Raw genomic sequence first — 20166 nt, 5'->3', positions numbered from 1 at the left:
TTTTTGCCTTAGTTATCTGTGCTTTTAGTTCCAGATCCGTTAAATCATTGCCAAGGCCAATGTCATGAAGATTTCCTTTATGTTTTCTTTTCTTTTCTTTTCTTTTTTTTTTTTTTGAGATGGAGTCTTGGTCTGTTACTCAGACTGGAGTGCAGTGGCGTGAACTCGGCTCATGACAACCTCTGCCTTCCAGGTTCAAGCGATTCTCCTGCCTCAGCCTCCTGAGTAGCTGGGACTACAGGCACACACCATCACACCTAGCTAATTTTTATATTTTTAGTACAGACAGAGTTTCACCATGTTGACCAGGCTGGTCTCAAACTCCTGACCTCAGGTGATCCACCCAGCTTGGCCTCCGAAAGTTCTGGGATTACAGGCGTGAGCCACCGTGCCTGGCCGATCCCTTATGTTTTCCTCCAGGAGTTTTACAGTTTCAGGTCTTACATTTAAATCTTTAATCCATTTTGAGTTGATTTTTGTGTATGGTGTAGACAAAGGACACATTTCATTCTTTTGCATGTTTCATTCTTTTCTGGTTTTCCCAACACCACTTACTGAACTTCTTTCATCAAAGTTTTGTAGTTTTCAGTGTTCAAGTCTTCCATCTTTTTAGTTACGTTTATTCCTAAGTATTTTATTTCTTTTGATGCTATTGAAAGTGGTATATTATCTATCTTTCTCTCTAATCTATTATCTATCTATCATCTATCTAATCTATCTCTATCATTTCTAATCTATCATCTTTCTATTATCTATCACCTATCATCTATCTGTCTATTATCTATCTGTCTATCTATCTATCTATCATCTAATATGTTTTCTTTCTCCACAGACAGACTGTGACTTCCTTGAGAGCAGAAATTCCATCTACCTGGTTGATAGAACTGGTACATAGTAGATTCTCTATAACTATTTGCTGACTTAGTGAATTGTTTTTTTTCTCTGGGGGAGTCTTGCTCTGTTGCCCAGGCTGGAGTGCAATGATGTAACCTAGGTTCACTGCAACCTCTGCCTCCCAGGTTCAATAGCTTCTCCGGCCTCAACCTCCTGAGTAGCTGGGATTACAGGCGCCTGCCACCATCCCCAGCTAATTTTTGTATTTTTAGTACAGACAGGGTTTCACCATGTCGGCCAGGCTGGTCTCCAACTCCTGACTTCGTGATTTGCCTGCCTCAGCCTCCCAAAGTGCTGGGATTACAGGCGTGAGCCACCGCGCCTGGCCTTGAATTCTTTTTAATGTCTATGCAGCATGTTAAAGTGGGTATACTATAATTTATTCTTTACAGTCCTTGGTTGATAGAATTGATGCCAGTCTTTAACTTTTACTGCAATAAATGTCCTCATATATATGCCAACCAGGACTTTTGTTGGACTACAATTAACTTCAAGATGAATTGGTGAAAGAATAAAAAAAAAGATTCATCTCTGTTTTTCTAAACAGTGTGCCAGTTGTCCCATCCTGATTTAGGGAATAATCTGTCTTTCTCCCACTAATAAAATAAGACACTAATACGTAAGGCACTAATCTCTCACTTATACCACAAGGGCCTGGAGCTGTGACTTAAGTACTTGGGCCTTTCTTCTCTGTGTGGGGAGCAGCCCAGACTCCAGGCCAACCCCTGGGCTCTCTGCATCCGGTTGCTTTCCACTCCCTACATCAGGACCAAGACCAGCCTGAGTTGAAGGAGGTACTGATGCTCAGAATTCAGGGGGGTCCTCACTTGGATGATGCTTGGTGCCAGTCCCTCCTTAAATTTTGCAACCTAGGTACGTGACTTGCCTCACCCAGTCCCAACCCTGCCCCTAAGGTCGTGTTCTTACTGTGTGACCACAGGTCGTGTTCTTACTGTGTTACTACCGTGGGTGGAGCCAGGCTGGGCTAGGGGATACCCAGGGGAAGTGACTTGCTTTTAAGTTAGAGATGATCAAGTACACAGAATTCCCTATAGCCCAACACTGCAGCCACAGGCACATGCGACTATTTGAGCACAAGAAATATGGCTAGTGCAACTAACTGCATCTTTAACAATGTCTTATTTTAATTAATTTAAATTTAAATTTAAATGCCCACATGTGGCTAGTGGCTACTGAATGGGATGGCACAGGGGGATCCATACTAAGAACTTCAGCTTTCCTCTCTCTGGCCAAGACTTGGTCACATGGCTGTACTTGAGTAGAGAGGGCCTAGGGGTGTCATCCCTGGCCAGATAGCCATGGACCCAGTTCCGCACTGGGGAGGGTGAGAGGCAGGCCTGGTGCCACTGAAAAGACTGAGGGGACACTGGGTCCCCCAGGGGATCAGCAGTAGGGGCCACAACTCTAAGAGTCACCTGCATCTGGCGTTATCTTTCCGTATTTACATTTATACATGGGCCTCTTTCTGGTCCTTCCATGTAGTCCATCAATCTGTTTGTCTTATCAAGCTATTTGAATTTCTGTATCATTATAATGTTTTATCATCTGGTAGAGCAAATCTTCCCTGTTTTCTCTTCTTTTGCAGAACTTCCTTGGGTATTCTCAAATGTTTAGTTTTTCTGCAATAAGCTAAATGTCAGTATGTAGTTCAGAAGAGAATCCTGTTGTTTTTACATGAATCCACATTCATTCCACATTTGTTTATAATATGGTTTGATGAGAACCCACTTGGTTACATTATGGAGGCTTTGATCCATCAAGAAGATCTGAGTTATCATTTATTCAAATTTTGTTTTATATCTCTTGATGAATTATTTTTTTCTTAGACAAGGCTTCACTCTCACCCAGGCTGGAGTGCAGTGGCACAGTCATGGCTCACTGTAGCCTCAATCTCCCAGGCTCAAGCGATGTTCCCACTTCAGCTTCCTTAGTAGCTGGGAATACAGGCATGCACCACCACACCAGGATAATTTTTTTGTATTTTTTTTGTAGAGACTGGGTTTTGCCATGTTGCCCAGGCTGGTCTCGAACTCCTGGCCTCAAGTGATCCTCCTGCCTCGGCCTCCCAAAATATTGGGATTACAGGCATGAGCCACCATGCCTGGCCCACTTGCTGGAGTTTTAATGTTTTTTCCATACAAGTCTGCATGGCTTGTAACTTTTCACATATGTTGTTGCTGTTGCCATTGTAAAGATAATCCTTTCTTCCTTTTTTTTCTTCCTTCAAACTTTATATATAGAAAAGAAGTTCTGTGTAGCATGTTGTTTCTTGCCAGCCACCTTATTGTTTTTAAGGCATTTCAGTTGCATCTGGATTTCCCAAGCACACGGAGGTGCCATCTTCCAATTTTGCCTTCCTTTGTATAATTTTTCATCTCTTCGGCTTTTCTCTTGCCTTAAATTGACATTAATAATGGCAGAGGCATAATGAAAATATGTCTGGTGTTTTGGTATCAAGTTTAATACTTATTTTTGGTTTAAGATATGCTTTGTATAATAATATGCACTTATTGTTATTAAGTGTTTTAAAAATTTAATCAGGAATGCTGAATTTTTAAAGTGCCATTTTAGCTGTATGCAGACAATTATGTGGTTTTTCTTCTTTGACTTATTAATATAGGGAATTATGTTAATAGATTCTTAATTTGAATTTTCCTTGCCTTCCTGTGGGATAAATTCTATTTGGCCATGATTTATTATTATTTTAATGAGTTTTAGAATTAGATTTGCTGATATTTTTATTTAGGTTATTTGCAGAGATTGTTTTTTGTATGCTATTTCTTCTGCACTTTTTGCTCCCAGATCTTGCCATTCCCAGCAATGTGCTGTCTTTTCTGCAGACCTCTGCAGGGTGCCTCATGTTTGCAAACCTCCATGCCCATTCAGGGCTTCGTCCACCCACCTGCGTAGTTTGCAGTGTACTCGGTGGTTTTTCACAGGGTGTCACTCTTGGTTTTGCTTGTTTTAATTTTTTAAAATTAATTAATTTTTTTATTTTTATTTTTATTTTTGAGACAGAGTCTTGCTCTGTTGCCCAGGCTGGAGTGCAGTGGTGTGATCTCAGCCCACTGCAACCTCTGCCTCCCAGGTTCAAGTGATTCTCTTGCCTCAGCCTCCCGAAAAGCTGGGATTACAGGCACGCACCACCATGCCCAGCTAATTTTGGTGTTTTTGTAGAGATGAGGTTTCTCCATGTTGGCCAGGCTGGTCTCAAACTCCAGACCTCAAGTGATCCCCATGACTTGGCCTCCCAAAATGCTGGGATTACAGGCGTGAACCACCATGCCTGGCAGGTTTTACTTGTTTTTAATTTTCAAAGATGTACTTCACTCTTTGGTGAATAGAATATGGAGATGTACTAGGTCTGAATCCTTTATTTAGATGCAAACTCCTGGGCAAGTTTGTTTATCTCATCATGCCTCAGTTTCCTCTTTTGTAAAATGGTGATAATTATCACACCTATCTCATAAGGTTGTTGGGGGACTAGATAGATTGTGAATATATGCAGACTTCTTAGAAGAGCATCCAGCACCCAGCAAACATTATGTAAATGCTTGGTTCATTTGGTTAGCTTCAGAGAACCTCAGATTTAACAGGAAGAGCCCAATACTGGTTTTTGTTTTGTTTTGTTTTGTTTTTTGAGACAGAGTCTTGCTCTGTCACCCAGGCCGGAGTGCAGTGGTGGGATCTTGGCTCACTGAAACTTCCGCCTCCTGGGTTCAAATGATTCTTCTGCCTCAGCCTCCCGAGTAGCTGGGATTACAGGAGTACACCATCACTCCTGGCTAATTTTTGTATTTTTATTACAGATACGGTTTCACCATGTTGACCAGGCTGGTCTCGAACTCCTGACCTCAGGTGATCCGCCCAAGTTGGCCTCCCAAAGTGCTGGGATTACAGGCATGAGCCACTGGTGCCAGGTACCCAATACTGTTTTGATGCTTTCTTTTCTTTTCTTTTTTTTTTTTTCAGACGGAGTCTTGCTCTGTTGCTGGAGTGCAATGGCGTGATCTTAGCTCACTGCAACCTTTGCCTCCTGGGTTCGAGCGATTCTCTAACCTCAGCCTCCTGAGCATCTGGGACTACAAGTGCGTGCCACCATGCCAGGCTAATTTTTTTTAGTATTTTTAGTAGAGACGGGGTTTCACCATGTTGTCCAGGCTGGCCTCGAACTCCTGACCTTCAGGTGATCCACTTGCCTCCACCTCCCAAAGTGCTGGGATTACACGTGTGAGCCACAGCTTCTGACCTTGTTTTGATGCTTTCACATGATCAGAGCTTGGAGCTATAGGTGCTTTGGAAGATGTCTCCACTGTGCAGGAAGAATGTTGAGGTCTGTACATGGGAAAATCTTAAAGACCTTAATAATCTTAAAGCTAGCTGGCAGAATCAGAACTGATGTTTTATTTTCCTGTTGAAATTATCTTTCTCTCCTACCACAGTTTGGTGCTGGGAACTGTGCTGCGCGTGTGGAGTGGGCAGGGAAACTTGTGATTCCACCGTTGCTATGGCAAGAGCTCCTGTTTCCAAGCAAGGGTTGAATTAAACTAAATGGCAAGTTCCTGTGTCAGTGGGTTTAGCCCAGTCCTGTGTAATTCACCAAGGGCTTTACTCTGTCAGGAGGAGGGGCCCAGTCCCACCATGAAGCCTTGAACACCTAGGGGCATCTCACTGGGCAAGATGGGGGTGCAGGCCAGTCCTCCTCAGAATTGTACCTTGCCCATTTAACGTCTCCACCGGAGACCTTCAGCCAGGAGAGCCAGGACCACATCTATTCAGAGAAACATTTTCACCATCAGAGGGCACGCAGGGAAGGGGTGGCCACACAGGGCCCATGTTTATCTCTTCCTTGCAGACTTGAGTGGCTTCTGGTCCCCAAACAAATAGAGAAGGTGAGTAGGTGTCCCAAAGCTGAGGAGCATGTACCCAGAGAAGGCGGTTTCTCCCTCCCTCAGTCCCCCATAGCCCACCTCCAGACAGAATGCATCTGATTCCTGTTGGCGTGTCCCTAAATAGCGGATCCCAAGTTCAGTTCTAATAGCACCAGAACCTTTAACACTTTTGTTAGTGTTGTTTCTGGAGTGTGCGCTCATTCATTCACTCTATTGTATTACTGGGGGCTTTCTCTATCCCAGCCCTTGTGCCTGCCCTTGGGACAAACATGTTCTGACTCTGTGGATGGGTGGAGTAGATCCTAGGTGGGGACAGCTCCTAGGGCTCTCCTGCGAACCCCTCTTCGGCCTCCCACCCATAGTAGGAAACGGGCCTGAAATGGGCCATGGGGGAGTATTCACAGAGCAGAAATCAGAAAACACTTCTAAGTAGCGGCTCCTCCTGCAGCTGGATGTTAAACATGCCCAGTACACCCTGCAGGTAGTCACAGATGGGACGAGTGACGGGCCTTTGGAGATGCCCTCGGATCGGGTGAGCCGTGCCCCCACCAGGCGGCATGCTCAGCAGCGGAAGCTCCTGCCGGCCAGAAGGAGCGGCTGACCCTGGCAAAACACAGGGCGATCGGCCTGTGCTGTGTGACCCGGGTGTTGGGAGGTGAAGGGGGATCATAAGTCTCCCTCTGAGTTGAGGCTGAGCCTCGCTTTAGTGACGGACACCTTAGCTCTCCATCCCCCATGTCACCCTAAGAGTATCTGAGTTAGGAGAAGGAGGCCCAGCACTTTGACAGCACCCTGGATATTGTTCTTTAATCCTCCTGGTGAAGAGGCACCCAAGACAGAGATGGATCTAACTCACGTGTGGCCGGGATGTGGTCACAGGCTGGTGCCATAAGCCTCAGTCTGTGTCCCACAAGAGGCCATTGTGCAGAGACTTTGGTGCCAGCACTGCAGCCTCTGTTCTGCACTGTTGAAATTAGCACCCTGTGTGGGCCTGGGTAATCTTGCTTGTTCCCATTAATATGTCCAATTAATATTGCCTGAAGGGCAGATTTACTTGTGGACGAGGGAGTTCCCACCTGAGGGGCAATTACTAGCTTGCTATTGAACATTTATTGAAATTGTTCCTATGATTGATTGAAGGACATAAAATAGTCAATTTTTTTTTTTTTTTTTTTTGAGACAAGGTCTTGCTCTGTCACCAAGGCTGGAGTGCAGTGGTGAGATCTCAGCTCATTGCAGCCTCTACCTCTCGGGCTCAGGCAGTCCTCCTACCTCAGCCTCCTGGATAGCTGGGACTACAGGTGTGCACCACTATGCTCAGCTGATTTTTGTATTTTTTGTGGAGAAGGCATTTTGCCATGTTGCCCAGGTTGGTTTCGAACTCCTGGGCTCAAGTGATCCCCCTGCCTCAGCCTTCCAAAGTGCTGCGATTACAGGCATGAGCTACTGTGCCTGGCCATACAGTAGTCTTGAAACCTGAAATACTCATAATATCTTGGGTGATATTGGAGAAATGCTCTAACAGAGATTGGTGCCCCAAAGAGTTCCATAATAAAATGGACATGTTTTCTATAGGATCATCACACTGGGGGATTGAATAGAGTTACTCATTGCACTCATGAGCAGGTGGTTGAATGCATGGAAATGGTAGACTGGTGGTTGCCAAGAGCAGGGGGAGGGGAAATGGGGCATGGTTTTTAGTGGGCGTGAAAATGTTCTGGAGATGCGTTGCCCAACAGTGCAGATATACTTACCACTGCTAAACTGTACACTAAAATGGTTAGGATGGTGTTATGTTATGAGCATTTGGCCACAATTTTAAAAAAGATCTGTATAGACAGTTCTCCAAAGAAAATACACAAGTGGTCAAAAAGTATGTGAAGAAGTGCTAAATGTTAGTAGTTATCAAATAAATGCAAATCAAAAGCACCGTGAGATACCACCTCCCTGCCACTAGCATGGCTAGAATGAGAAAGACTGTTAATAACAAGTACTGGTGAGGATGTGGAGCCTCTGGAACATCTGTATTCTTGCTGGGATTGTAACATGGTGCAGCCTCTTTGTAAAACAGTTTAGTGGTTTCTTTAAAAAGTTAAATGTTTTCATATGGTCTAGCAATTCCACTCATATATATACCCAAGAGAACTGAAAACATATGCCCCAGAAAGGCATATACACAAATGTTCATAGCAGTATTATTCACCATTGTCAAACACTGGAAGCAACCCATATGTCTGCCAATTGATGAATGGATACACAAATGTGGTACCATACTGTAAACCAAAGAGTATCTGAGACAAGTCTCAATCAATGTGGGAAGTTTATTTTGCCAAGATTAAGGACATGCCTGTGACACAGCCTCATGAGGTCCCAATGACATATGCCCAAGGTTAGTTTTATACATTTTAGGGAGCTTAGTTTTATACATTTTAGGGAGACATGAGACATCAATCAATATATGTAAGATGTACATTGGTTTGGTCCAGAAAGGTGGGACAACTGGAAGCAGGGAGGAGGCTTCCAGGTCACAGGTAGATAAGAGGCAAATGATTGCATTCTTTTGAGTTTCTGATTAGTCATTCCAAAGGAAGCAATTAGATATGCATTTAGGTCAGTGTGCAGAGAGATGACGTTGAGCTCTGTCTGTCCTTTGTCCACAGGAATTTTAGTAAGAAATAGAGCAGTGGAGATTTTGAGGTGGGGACTTCCTTATACAGCATATTTGGGGCTGGATCCTTAGGAAGAGGATTTTTAGCTGATCTGAATAGAGGGAAGGAGCCAGCTTGTCGGGGAGAGGAATGTTTTCCAGACTTGAATGGATTTTTGCGAAGACTGGAAACTTGCAGAGGGCCAGGGGCGGGGGATCCTGGCAGGGGCCGGGTGGTCTGAGCACATGTGTTTGCAGATGTAGGACCTGTCCCCTGCCATCCTGGGGGCATAACTCTAAGGACAGTGCTGTTTTTCCAAAGGGCACACGTTGCATAACTTACTTTAAATAATTTCTTTTTGTAGGACTTTTTGATTTTGAAACTGCATTTTTAAGCTTAAAAGGAGGTCATTAAAAGATCTGGCATTAAGCTCACCCTCCCCTTCTTATTCCTTTAAAGCCATTGCTGTGAATTAGGTGAGGGAAAGATATTGAAGAGGAGTTGGGCACCCCGAGAGTGCAGCTGTTCTCCCCCCGCACCATCCCTGTCCTGCATTCTGCGAGTCTGTGCTCATCAACAATGTGCTGTGACCATGTGACTCAGCAATCCTGCTGCTGGGTATATACCCAAAAGAAAGGAAAAGGAAGCCAGTATATTGAAGAGGTATCTGCAACCCCATGTTTATTGCAGCACTGTTCACAACAGCCAAGATTTGGAAGCAACCTAAGTGTCCATCAACAGATGAATGGATAAAGAAAACATGGTACGCATACACAATGGAGTAGTCTTCAGCCATTAAAAAAATGAGATTCTGTCATTTGCAATAATATAGATGGAAAAGGAGGCCCTTATGCCCTTATGTGAAGTGAAATAAGCCAGGCACAGAAAGACAAACATCACATGTTCTCACTTATTTGTGGGATCTAACACTCAAAACAATTGAACTCTTGGACATAAAGAGTAGAAGGTTGGTTACCAAAAGCTGGAAAGGGTAGTGGGGTTGGGAGGAAGGTGGGAATGGTTAATGGGTACAAAAAAATACAAAGAATAAATAAGACCTAATATTTGATAGCACAATAGTATGATTACCGTCAATAATCATTTGATTATACATTTAAAAATAACTATAATTTCATTGTTTGTAACACAAAAGATAAATGCTTGAGGGGATGAATACTCTGATTCTTCATAATGTGATTATTATGCACTGCATGCCTGTATCAAAACATCTCATGTACCCCATAAATATACACACCTACTATGTACCCACAAAAATTAAAAATAAAAAAATTAGGCCAGGCATGGTGGCTCATGCCTGTAATCCCAGCACTTTGGGAGGCTGAGGCAGGTGAATCACGAGGTCAGGAGTTTGAGATCAGCCTGGCCAACATGGTGAAATCCCGTCTCTACTAAAAAATACAAAAGATTAGTTGGGTGTGGTGGTGGGAAACTGTAATCCCAGCTACTTGGGAGGCTGAGGCAGGAGGATCGCTTGGGCCCAGGAGATGGAGGTTGTAGTGAGCCGAGATTGTGCCACTGCACTCCAGCCTGGGTGATGGAGCGAGACTCCATCTCAAAAACAAAACAAAACAAAAAAACAAACAAACAAAATATTGGAAAACACAAACAAAAACCCAATGCGCTTGACTCTCCCCACATCTGAGTCCCCAGCAATGGACCTAGACTTCTCAAGGTTTCTCGACTCCTTTTATTTTTATTTTTTATTTTTTTATTTTTTATTAATTTTTTTGCACACAAAACAATAAACATTTTCTAAAAATACATACAAACAAAAAGATGCATATCAAACATATTAGGAAGGTTGCACATGGGAAGACCTCGACTTGTTTTATACCTGGTTCAACAAGTGGCTGCTTCTTTCTCACGCTGGGGGCTCACACCTATGTGGTGGCCCTGGGCCCCCAGCTCCCACGTGGGCCAGGTTTCCTCGTGACCTCCAAGGCCTCCTGAATTCTCCCCGTGCAGAGTGAGCAAAGAGCTTGTCTGCTGAAGATAAAGTCTCCCAGGGGTGCTTGCTGAAGGAGGAAGACAGTCTTCCAGTTTGCTAGCAGGTGACAAGGGAGACATGTCTGCTGTACTGAGAGGAGAAGGGGAAGAGGGAGAATGGCCAATGGAGGTACGGGAGGGCCAGGGCAGCTATTCCTCGGGGCCCACAAGCCTGGAAGGATGCTCCTCAACTTGTGTCTTCTTGGCTGGGACTGCTCCCTTCCCCATGAGCCCCTCAAAGGGAAAGGGCAGAGCTTGTTTTCCTGGGGCTATGGGGTAGACTAGAGGCAGCCTGTGGCAGGGAGGTCGGCCCTGCTTTCCTCTGCGTTCTCTGGGATGTAGGACCCTGAGCACCAGACACAGCCCCTGCCATGTTCCTGCCTGAGTGTCTCCATGAAGTGCTTCTTCTTGGCCATGCTTAAGGGGCTCCAACACTGTGTTCCCTGCAGCCTTATCCCCAAATGGGGTGAACCACCACCCATAGAGTGGTAGGTAAGGGGGTCCCAGCTCCCATCCCCCAAGCCCCAGGCTACTGCTTATGGCTGCCCTCAAGGTAGAGGGTGAGGGAGGGTCCTTGCGAGGTGTCCTGGCCATGAGGAGCAGAGGGGAGGCAGGGGAGTGGGGTGACTGTGCTGAAACAGGTTGAAGCACACACAGCTGCCATCCAGAGAGGGAGGTCTGTCAGAGCTCCAGACAAGTGAGAGGTTAAAAGCGCGTGGATTTCTGAGCAATTCTTAGCATTAGGAAGAGGAATTAGCTCCCTGATTCCTTTCCTGGATGCTTATTTCTACTGCTCATGGATGGGGTGTGTGTGTTTGTGGCTGGGGGCGGCATGAGACCATCAGGTGTTTGTGGTGCACCCCTGGGCAGGGGTGAGAACAGCTCTGCACAGACAATGGACACGGTGGCCTCTGTTCCGGGTGAGCATCTCTACGGTCCTAAGAGAACTGCAGGTGCCAGCTCAGGCTGCCTCACATGATACCACAGGCTGGGGGCTCAAACGGCAGACATTCATTCTGTCACTGTTCTGGAGGCTGAAGATCAAGGTGCTGGCAAGTCTGGTTTCTGATGAAGACCTGCTTCCTGGCTTGTGGACACTGTGTCCTCACATGGCCTTTCCCCTGTGCTTATGTGGAGAGAAAGAGAGAGAGATAGAGAGAGAGAGAGAGAGAGAGAGAAGAGAGCGAGCGAGCACAGTACCGTGCATCTGTTCCTCTTTTTCTAAGGATGCATCATTATATTGAATCAGGGACTTACTTATGACCTCATTTCAAAAGTGTGAGTCCCTAATCCAATATGTCCTTCCAAGTGCCATTTCTAAGCCATATCAGGGTTTAGGGCATCAACATATGAACTATGGGCACATGAGCCTGTCCATAACAAGAACCCTGGGTGGTTGGGAGTCATCAATGCTTAGAAACCCTGGGTCCAGCAGTGGGTCTGGCAGCAAGAGCAGTGTCCTGCTGTGGGACCCGCCCCTAGGCGCAGGCTCCTGCCGTTATATTCAGTCCTCATGGCACTCCGTGTCCAGCGTCTTCATGGTTGAGGTGGATCCATGGAGAAATTGGGAAGGCTTCACGTGAAATGACTGAGAATTTGGGAAATGTCGCTATGAAAACAAGTTAAGAGCGGGGTGGTAGAGATCACCCCTGGCAACGTCCTCAAGCATACAAAGTGCAGGCGCTGTTAATCTCCAAGACAAAATGGAGTTCCATCACAACCAAAATAACTGGACACAGGATAAGAGACACCTGTCCTCAAGGCGAGGGTTCCCGGACCCCAGGTGAGCTGCGCTGGACCCCAGGTGGAGACGGGCACAGCGGCTCCCAAGGGTACAAATCTTCCTTGCCTGAAGCAGGGCCTGCCCGTCCTGGAGTGGTCCGTGACGCCTGTTCAGGATCTTTGTAGTTGGACAAATGTGTGAATTTGGATACAAATAATGCAGAAAAACAGTTATCTACTGATTTGGCTTCTTTCTTTCTTTTTAGTAATGAAATTTATTTGGTAATCAATTACTTATCAATTACAGGAAATTTGGGAAATAAACATAATCTGCCACTCAGGGTTGGCTGTTGCCGCTGGCTGTGTATTTTCTCTTCCCTCCGGTTGGATTGCAGGTTGGGAAGTCAGGTCCGGCTGGTCAGCCAGGAGCCGCTGGCCAGGCCTACCAGCTGCTCCACACTGCCCCCTCGTGGTCATCTGCTAGGCAGCAGGCCCCGGACGCTCAGCCCCATCTCCTGACTTCCTCAGGGCACAGGAACTGGTGGAGCTCAGCCTCGACTGGGACTCAGACATTGTCCACAGGCCTTTCTGACCATCCTGGACTCCATGCAGGGAACTGATTCACGGGGAAAGGGCTGGCCACATTCAGGGATGCCCAGGCCATCTGGGGAGCAGTGGATGGAGCAGGAGACCTTGAAGTTGGAGAAGTAGGTGCTGGTGGGCAGCCTGTATCTTTGTCTATGTGACAGCCACTCTGCTCCCCGCCCAGGAACTTGCAAAGGATGAACTGGACATGGGAATCACAGGAAAGGCTTGATTTCTTGCTGATTAAGTGGCTGGGTTGTCAGAACACCAAAGTATGGGGGCATGCTGGCCAATGCAAAACATTTGTCCTCCCAGAGGCACACTGGTGGCCTCTCTTGCCCTTTCCTCCTGTCTTCACTACCCCACTGATGCCACGTTTCGTAACCAGAGACTCTGACACTGCAGCATGTGGTTTGGCTGATCTTGACTTTCTCAGCAGGAGATGGAACTCAGCTAAACATGGTTCTCTTGATTGCCTGAGGCCCCTGCAATCCGGAATGGCATCACGGGGTGGAGTCAGGTGTGGCCTGATCAGGGATCAGGTGCTGTGGCAGGACTCATTTCTGCAGCTTCAGGGCTGGTTCCTTGCTGGGACAGACTCCCTCCTGGCAGCAGCTGGTCACAGAGGTAGCTTTGGTGCCCATTGCGCTTGTTCAAGTCCAGTGGAGGTGGGGCTGGTCGTGACAGCCTCCTGATGCTTAAGCCAAACTCTCAGAATTAAGTCTTCTTGCTGCTGTCACATGCCCTCCATGGAGGGCCGTTGCACTCCAGCCTGGGCAACAGAGCAAGACCAAGACCAGGGCCAAGGAGACGGAATATGCTGCTGGGTAGGCTTGGGCCACATACCTCTTTCCTAGGGCTGGAGTTAGCAGCTCCTTCCCCAGAATCTTATGACTGCGAGTCAAGGGAAGAATAGACTCCTCAATGAAAACCTGGGGGAGAGGAAGTGGTGAGTGGGTGACGCAGGGTGGCCCCAAACAAATGTCCACCACATGACTGTCTCTTAACCTTCTGAGGGCTGGTAGCCAAATGAATTAAAAAATGATGGGCGTGCGCAGTGGCTCATGCCGGTAATCCCAGCACTTTGGGAGGCTGAGGAGGGCGGATCACGAGGTCAGGAGACTGAGACCATCCTGGCTAACACGGTGAAATCCCATCTCTACTGAAAAAAATTAGCTGGTGTGGTGGCACACGCCTGTAGTCCCAGCTACTTGGGAGGCTGAGGCAGGAGAATCACTTGAAACTGGGAGGCGGAGGTTGCAGTGAGCCAAGATCATGCCACTGCACTCCAGCCTGGGCAACAGAGCAAGACTCCATCTCAAAAAAAAAATAATAATTTCTTTTTTTTTTTTTTGAGATGGAGTTTCACTCTTGTTGCCCAGGGTGGAGTGCAATGGTGCAATCTCAGCTCACTACAACCTCTACCTCCCGGGTTCAAGTGATTCTCCTGCCTCAGCCTCCCAAGTAGCTGGGATTACAGGCACCAGCCACCAAGCCTGGCTAATTTTTTTGTATTTTCAGTAGAGATGGGATTTCACTATGTTGGTCAAGCTAGTGTCGAACTCCTGACCTCAGGTGATCCACCTGCCTCGGTGTCCCAAAGTGCTGGGATTACCTTGCCTGGCCAAAAATGATCATTTCTTTCCCACTAAACTTAAAGAAGATAGATGTCAGCCAACAGTGGTGGTAGCTTCTCTCTCTCTCTTTTTTCCTTTCTTGTTAAATTTTAAAGATATTTTATTTTTTACTTTTTTAACTTGATTTTGAAATAAGTTGGAACTTAAAGTTGCAAAAACAGTACAAAAATTTCCCGTATGCCTTACCCCAGTTTCCCCAGTGTTTACACCTCACATAATTATGTTAAGATAGTCAATTCCAGGGACTTAGCATTGATGCAGTACTGTTAACTAATCCACTCATCCTCTTCAAATTTCATCCACGGCCCCACTGATGTCTTTCTCTGATTCAGGAACCAGTCCAATATCTCATGCTGTATTTAAGTCATCAAATGTCCTTGGTCTCTTTTAGTCTGGAATGGTTCCACAACTTTTCTTTGTCTCTAATGACCTTCAGACTTTTGAAGAGTACTGGCCATGATTTTGTGGCACATTCCTCCTGATTAAATGTAGCTTATGCATTTTTTTGCAAGAATATCATAAGAGTGACGTGGTATCCTCCTCAGTGTGTGGTATCAGAGGGTACATAAGGCCAGCATGTGGCATGACTGATGATGCTAACCCGGCTCACCTGGTGAAGGTGCTGTCTGCAGCTTTCTCCTCTGGGCAGTTGCTGTTTTTCCCTATGTAATTAATCTGTATCTCCACACTGGCCTTTTCATGCACTGACTCACAGTGTCTGCCAAGTTAAGTCTTTTAGCTGCTGTCGCAGCCACTGCCTTGGAAGGAGCTTCTGTCTGCAGGCACCCACTGCAGGAAACGGGCGAAGCCTAATTGGAGCTTCCCTGAAACCAAGAGGACAAAGCCGGCTGGGGGTCCACATGGAGTTCCTCCTCAATGACCTCCAACACCAGTGTGTCCAAAGACAAAGGCAATGCTGCCACTTTTGGGGGGAGTTTGGCAATAGTGAGTATGAGTAATTTTAAATGAAGCAACCCCCCCCCTTTTTTTTTTTTTTTGAGATGGAGTTTCACTCTTGTTGCCCAGGCTGCAGGAGTGCAATGGCGTGATCTCGGCTCACTACGACCTCCGCCTCCTGGGTTCAAGCGATTCTCCTGCCTCAGCCTCCTGAGTAGCTGCAATTACAGGCATGCACCGGCATGCCCGGCTAATTTTGTATTTTTAGTAGAGATGGGGTTTCTCCATGTTGGTCAGGCTGGTCTCAAACACCTGACCTCAGGTGATCCGCCCACCTCAGCCTCCCAAAGTGTTGGGATTACAGGTGTGAGACACTGCACCCAGCTGCAACCACTTTCTTAACCCATTTATTTGTGACTATGTTGTTTCCAGATCAGTAAGAGCATATTGTGGAATGGACTTTGCTGCACATAAGTACCTGCTGATGTCTATGCTTTTCTCTACAGTTGAGAAGGTTCTGTTTTTCAAGGTGAGCCTAACCATAGGCAAGATGACCACATTTGTGGCTGGTTCTGGTGGCTGCAGCCCATGGAGAGGAGTGGCTTTGGCACATCTCCTTATGGACTTCGGCTTCCTCTCCTGTCACCACTCCCCCACCCCAGAGCTCATTCTGGTTCTCATTCACTACTTCTGTCATTCCTCACCTGGCTTCTGGAAGAATATTTGAGTTGCAGGAGGTTTTGCTACTCTCTAGTCCTATATTTGTACAAAGAAATGGAATTTTGTCTAGGAAGGGGAGGATGTTCTTCATTAGAAATTTTGACAGTCTTGCTCTGTCACCCAGGGTGGTGCACAGTGGCACGATCCTGGCTCACTGCAACCTCCACCTCCCGGGTTCAAGCAATTCTTGTGCCTTAGCCTCATGAGTAGCTGGGATTACAGATATGTGCCCCATACCCGGCTAATTTTTGTATTTTTAGTAGAGATAGGGCTTTGCCATGTTGGCCAGGCTGGTCTCGAACTCCTGACCTCAAGGGATCCTCCCACCTTGGCCTCCCAAAGTGCTGGGATTACAGGTATGAGCCATTGAGCCTGGCCCAACGATACCCCTTTTCTTTGGCTTACTCGTCTAGGAGCTAGTTGGGCATTTCTTCTAGTTTGGGCCAGCTTGATGGTCTCCACTGGACAATTCCATGTGTCTGTGGCCAGTGGGCAGCCAGGCAGCTAGGGCACCTTGATGCTGCTCTCTGTGGCCTCTTATCCCCTGGCAGGCCCGATTGGGCTCCTTCCCATGGTGGTTTTGGGATTCCAAGCCTGTGCAGCACTGTTCAAGTCTCTGCTTCTGCTGCATTTATTACTGCTGCACTGCAAATGTGGACGAAAGCCCTAATGCCTGGCATGCTCATGGAGACCCGCTCAGTGTTATCTTCTTAGTTCCTTTGGAATATCAGGGTTCACTCTTTTAGCAGGGCACAACTTCCAAGAGTGAGAGGGAATGTTCTCTGAATTCCCCCAATCCATAGCTCACTCTTCTTAGGTCGAGCAGGAATAATGGTATTCGACGCTGCATGGTAATCTGGCCCTAAAATGGATTTCCGTCACCCCACTGGTCTCTGGTCAGCATCTGAGGGGTCTGACTGTTTACGGGTGACTCCACCCTACACAGACACCCCCGCTTTGGGGTCATGAAATCTTAGGATGGTGCTGAGATGGTGCTGCTCTGATGCTTTGGGATGAAAGCTAGACTTTGGTCATGGTGGGGTGGTTTATCATTGCTGTGGATTTAATTGTGTCTTGCATTTACCAAATTCATATGTTGAAGCCCTCACGCCCAATGTGATTGTGTCTGGAGACAAGGTCTGTAGAATGCAATTAGGGTTAAATGTGTCACAGGGTAGGCCCTAATCTGATATGACTGTGGTCTTATAAGGAGAGGAAGAGAAAGAGCTTCTTTTCTCTCCACCGTGTGAGAACACACTGAGAAGGCACTTGTCTGCAAGCCAGGAAGAGAGCCCTTGCCAGGAACCAAGTCAGCTGACACCTTGATGTGGACTTCCCCACCTCTAGAACTATGAGAACGTAATTTTCTTTTATCTGTAAGCCACTCCGTCAATAGTATTTTGTTTCAGCAGCCTGAGCCAACTAATACATGCGGCCACCTTCTCTCCATGCCTGCACTTTCTGTTCCAAGCCGTCTGGTGGAAGCAATCCAATTGCCTGCAGAATCATCTGAAAGCATCACTGGGAAGAAGCTGGTGGAACTAAGAAGCAATTCTTTAGCCTGACAGCCAGTCTGTTTTTAGTATTTCTAAATATGAAATCATCTCAGAAGAAGTCAAGGGCTGTTGAGGTGATTTGCCTGAGGTCCTACAACTCATCACTGACTGTGTTTGGAGTAAGGAAGCAATTAACTTTAAATGTGATTATAAGGGTGGGGCCTTAATCTGATAGGACCAGTGTCCTTATAAAAACAGGAAGTGTGTGCGTTCACTGAGAAAAAGCCACGCAAGAACACAAAGAGAAGGCGGCTGCTGCAAGCCAGGGGGAGAGCTCTGCCTAGAAACGAATCCTGCCGGGCATCTTAATCTTGGAATTCTAGCCTCCAGAACTGTGAGAAATAAATGTCTGTTGTTTAAACTACTCAGCCCGTGGTATTTTGTTATGACAGCCTGAACGAACAGATACAGTCATCTAATGTCCAGAGAGAAAAAACACATTTGAGACTAAGAAATCATCCACTCAGGGAGGATCAGTCATCAGTCCTCCTGAGTCTGAGCCATCTGAGCTATCAGCCCAAGTTCCTAGAGGCTGTAAGCACAGGGGAGTTCACCTGTGGCTAGGCTCCTGAGCGACAATGAGCTGTGGGGTGTGGGTGTGTATTTTCTCCTGTTGCATTTCTGTTTTTTTTTTGAGATGAAGTCTCGCTGTGACGTCTAGGCTGGAGTGCAGTGGGACGATCTGGGCTCCCTGCAATCTCCACCTCCCGAGTTCAAGCAATTCTCCTGCCTCAGCCTCCCGAGTAGCTGGGATTACAGGCGCACGCCACCATGCCCAGCTAATTTTTGTATTTTTAATAGAGACGGGGTTTTACCATGTTGGCCAGGCTGGCTTCAAACTCCTGACCTCAAGTGATCTGCCTGCCTCGGCCTCCCAAAGTGTCGGGATTACAGGTGTGAGCCACCATGCCTGCCTCTCCTGTTGTATTTCTAAGTCAGTTCAGAAGTGAGTCCTGATGAAGAGGGTAAAGGGTTAGAGACAACAACTTCAGCTCTATTTGAAGTCTTAACTCATGACATCTCATTTCTGAATGGTGAGACACAAAGATCACCTCTTACATGTCATTAAGCACAGAACCCTTGATAAATTAATGAGAAAGCACAGTCTCACTTCCTTTTATGAAGTCTAAGTTGTATAGCTATGTCCCTCCTCACATGTATGCACATTAGAAGTAAAGACACACCCCAGCACGTCAACTGAGTTTTCCATGGAGAAATTATTTTCTTAAGTTTTTTTCTTGAGCCAGACACACCAATAATACCAGGCAGAGCTGAAGTTCTACCATCATTGTCTTGGAAAATGGTCAGTTCTGTGCACTAATCCTAGATGATTTCTTTTCCCTGAGAAGTGATTTTAACATTCTCTTTGTTTTTTGAAGGAAAATTTGTATTTTAATTATTTTTACGTACAGAAAACTCAACAGCGTACATTTAACCCAGTTTAGTGGCAAGTTCTTTAGCCTTTGCCTTTTCAAGCTTGGCGATACAAGCCACAGACTTAGGACCCAGGACGTTGCCGCCCCAGTGACGGCGGATCTCATCGTATCTGTCGTTGTAATTGGTCCTGATAGCTTCCACCAGCTTAGCCAAAGCGCCTTTGTCTTCTGAGTTCACCTGTGTGAAGGCGACAGTGGTGCAGGTCTTCCTGTGGACTAGACGTCCCAGTCTTGCCTTCCCCTTGATAATGCAGTAAGGGGCCCCCATTTTACGACACAGGGCAGGCAAGAAGACAACCAGCTCAATGGGATCCACGTCGTGTGCAATCACCACCAGCTGAGCTTTCTTGTTCTCCATCAACGTGGTGAGGGTGTTAACTCCTGCTCGAAGGACAGGTGGTCTCTTTGTGGGGGCGTCCCCTTTGCCAGCAGCTTTCTTCTTGGCCCGGGCCAACAGTCTCTGCTTCTTCTCTTGCTTTGTCTCTGGTCTGTACTTGTGGGCCAGCTTAAGCAGCTGAGTAGCTGTTTGGCGGTCCAGGGCCTGGGTGAACTGGTTAATCGCAGGAGGCACTTTCAGCCGCTTATAGAGGATGGCTCTCTGCCGCTGCAACCTGATATAGCGGGGCCATTTCACAAAGCAGGTGAGGTCTCTTTTGGGCTGGATGTCCTGTCCAATGCCAGAATTCTTAGGCCTTTTCTCAAACAGGGGATTCACCACTTTCTTAGCCTCCTGCTTCTTCACGACAGCAGGGGCCGGAGCCACCTTCTTTCCCTTGGCCTTCTTTCCTTTCGGCATCTTGGGCGGCGGGAGGAGAGAGAAAAAGCTTAACATTCTCTTGAATCCAGACAAACATGTGATGATTATATGTAGCATTTTCTCCAGAAACCATGTTTATTTTCACCACTGTGAATTACATTTCTTGGGCTTTTGTGGTAGTTTCCTTGAATGTTTTCCAGCCATGTGCGTAACCACAGCAGCAGTGTGTTGCAAACAAATTCGACTCCTTGCCAAGTGTCCAGGGATATCAAAAGCAAATATTTCCTAGTATTGCTTAGGAGAGTAAAAAATGGAGTAATGAAAGTGAAGACATTTCAATTTGAATTGATACCACATTTGACAATAAATTTCTCCAGGCAGTGAAGACTGGACA

The 20166-nt window shown here is 46.5% G+C and overlaps 2 protein-coding genes across 2 annotated transcripts in view; one reads left to right on the top strand and one right to left on the bottom strand.

Moving 5' to 3' along the window:
• NXNL2 (nucleoredoxin like 2) overlaps nt 1–20166 on the top strand; it is a 151326-nt gene that overhangs the window by 22015 nt on the left and 109145 nt on the right. The window lies entirely within an intron of this gene.
• Nucleotides 18198–19835, bottom strand: LOC129479242 (large ribosomal subunit protein eL8-like). Its single transcript, XM_055272033.2, has one exon. The coding sequence runs from the start codon at nt 19809–19811 to the stop codon at nt 19011–19013; it is 801 nt and encodes a 266-aa protein (XP_055128008.1). The 5' UTR covers nt 19812–19835; the 3' UTR covers nt 18198–19010.

Source organism: Symphalangus syndactylus, chromosome 3 (assembly GCF_028878055.3).
Source record: "Symphalangus syndactylus isolate Jambi chromosome 3, NHGRI_mSymSyn1-v2.1_pri, whole genome shotgun sequence".
In the NCBI taxonomy this organism is placed as follows: domain Eukaryota; kingdom Metazoa; phylum Chordata; class Mammalia; order Primates; family Hylobatidae; genus Symphalangus; species Symphalangus syndactylus.
The sequence above is the reverse complement of the archived record's forward strand: the minus strand, read 5'-3'. Positions and strand labels throughout refer to the sequence as shown.

What these genes read in the sequence shown, in the direction of transcription:
- LOC129479242 (XM_055272033.2), bottom strand. Translation starts at nt 19,811, where the DNA reads ATGCCGAAAGGAAAGAAGGCCAAGGGAAAGAAGGTGGCTCCGGCCCCT.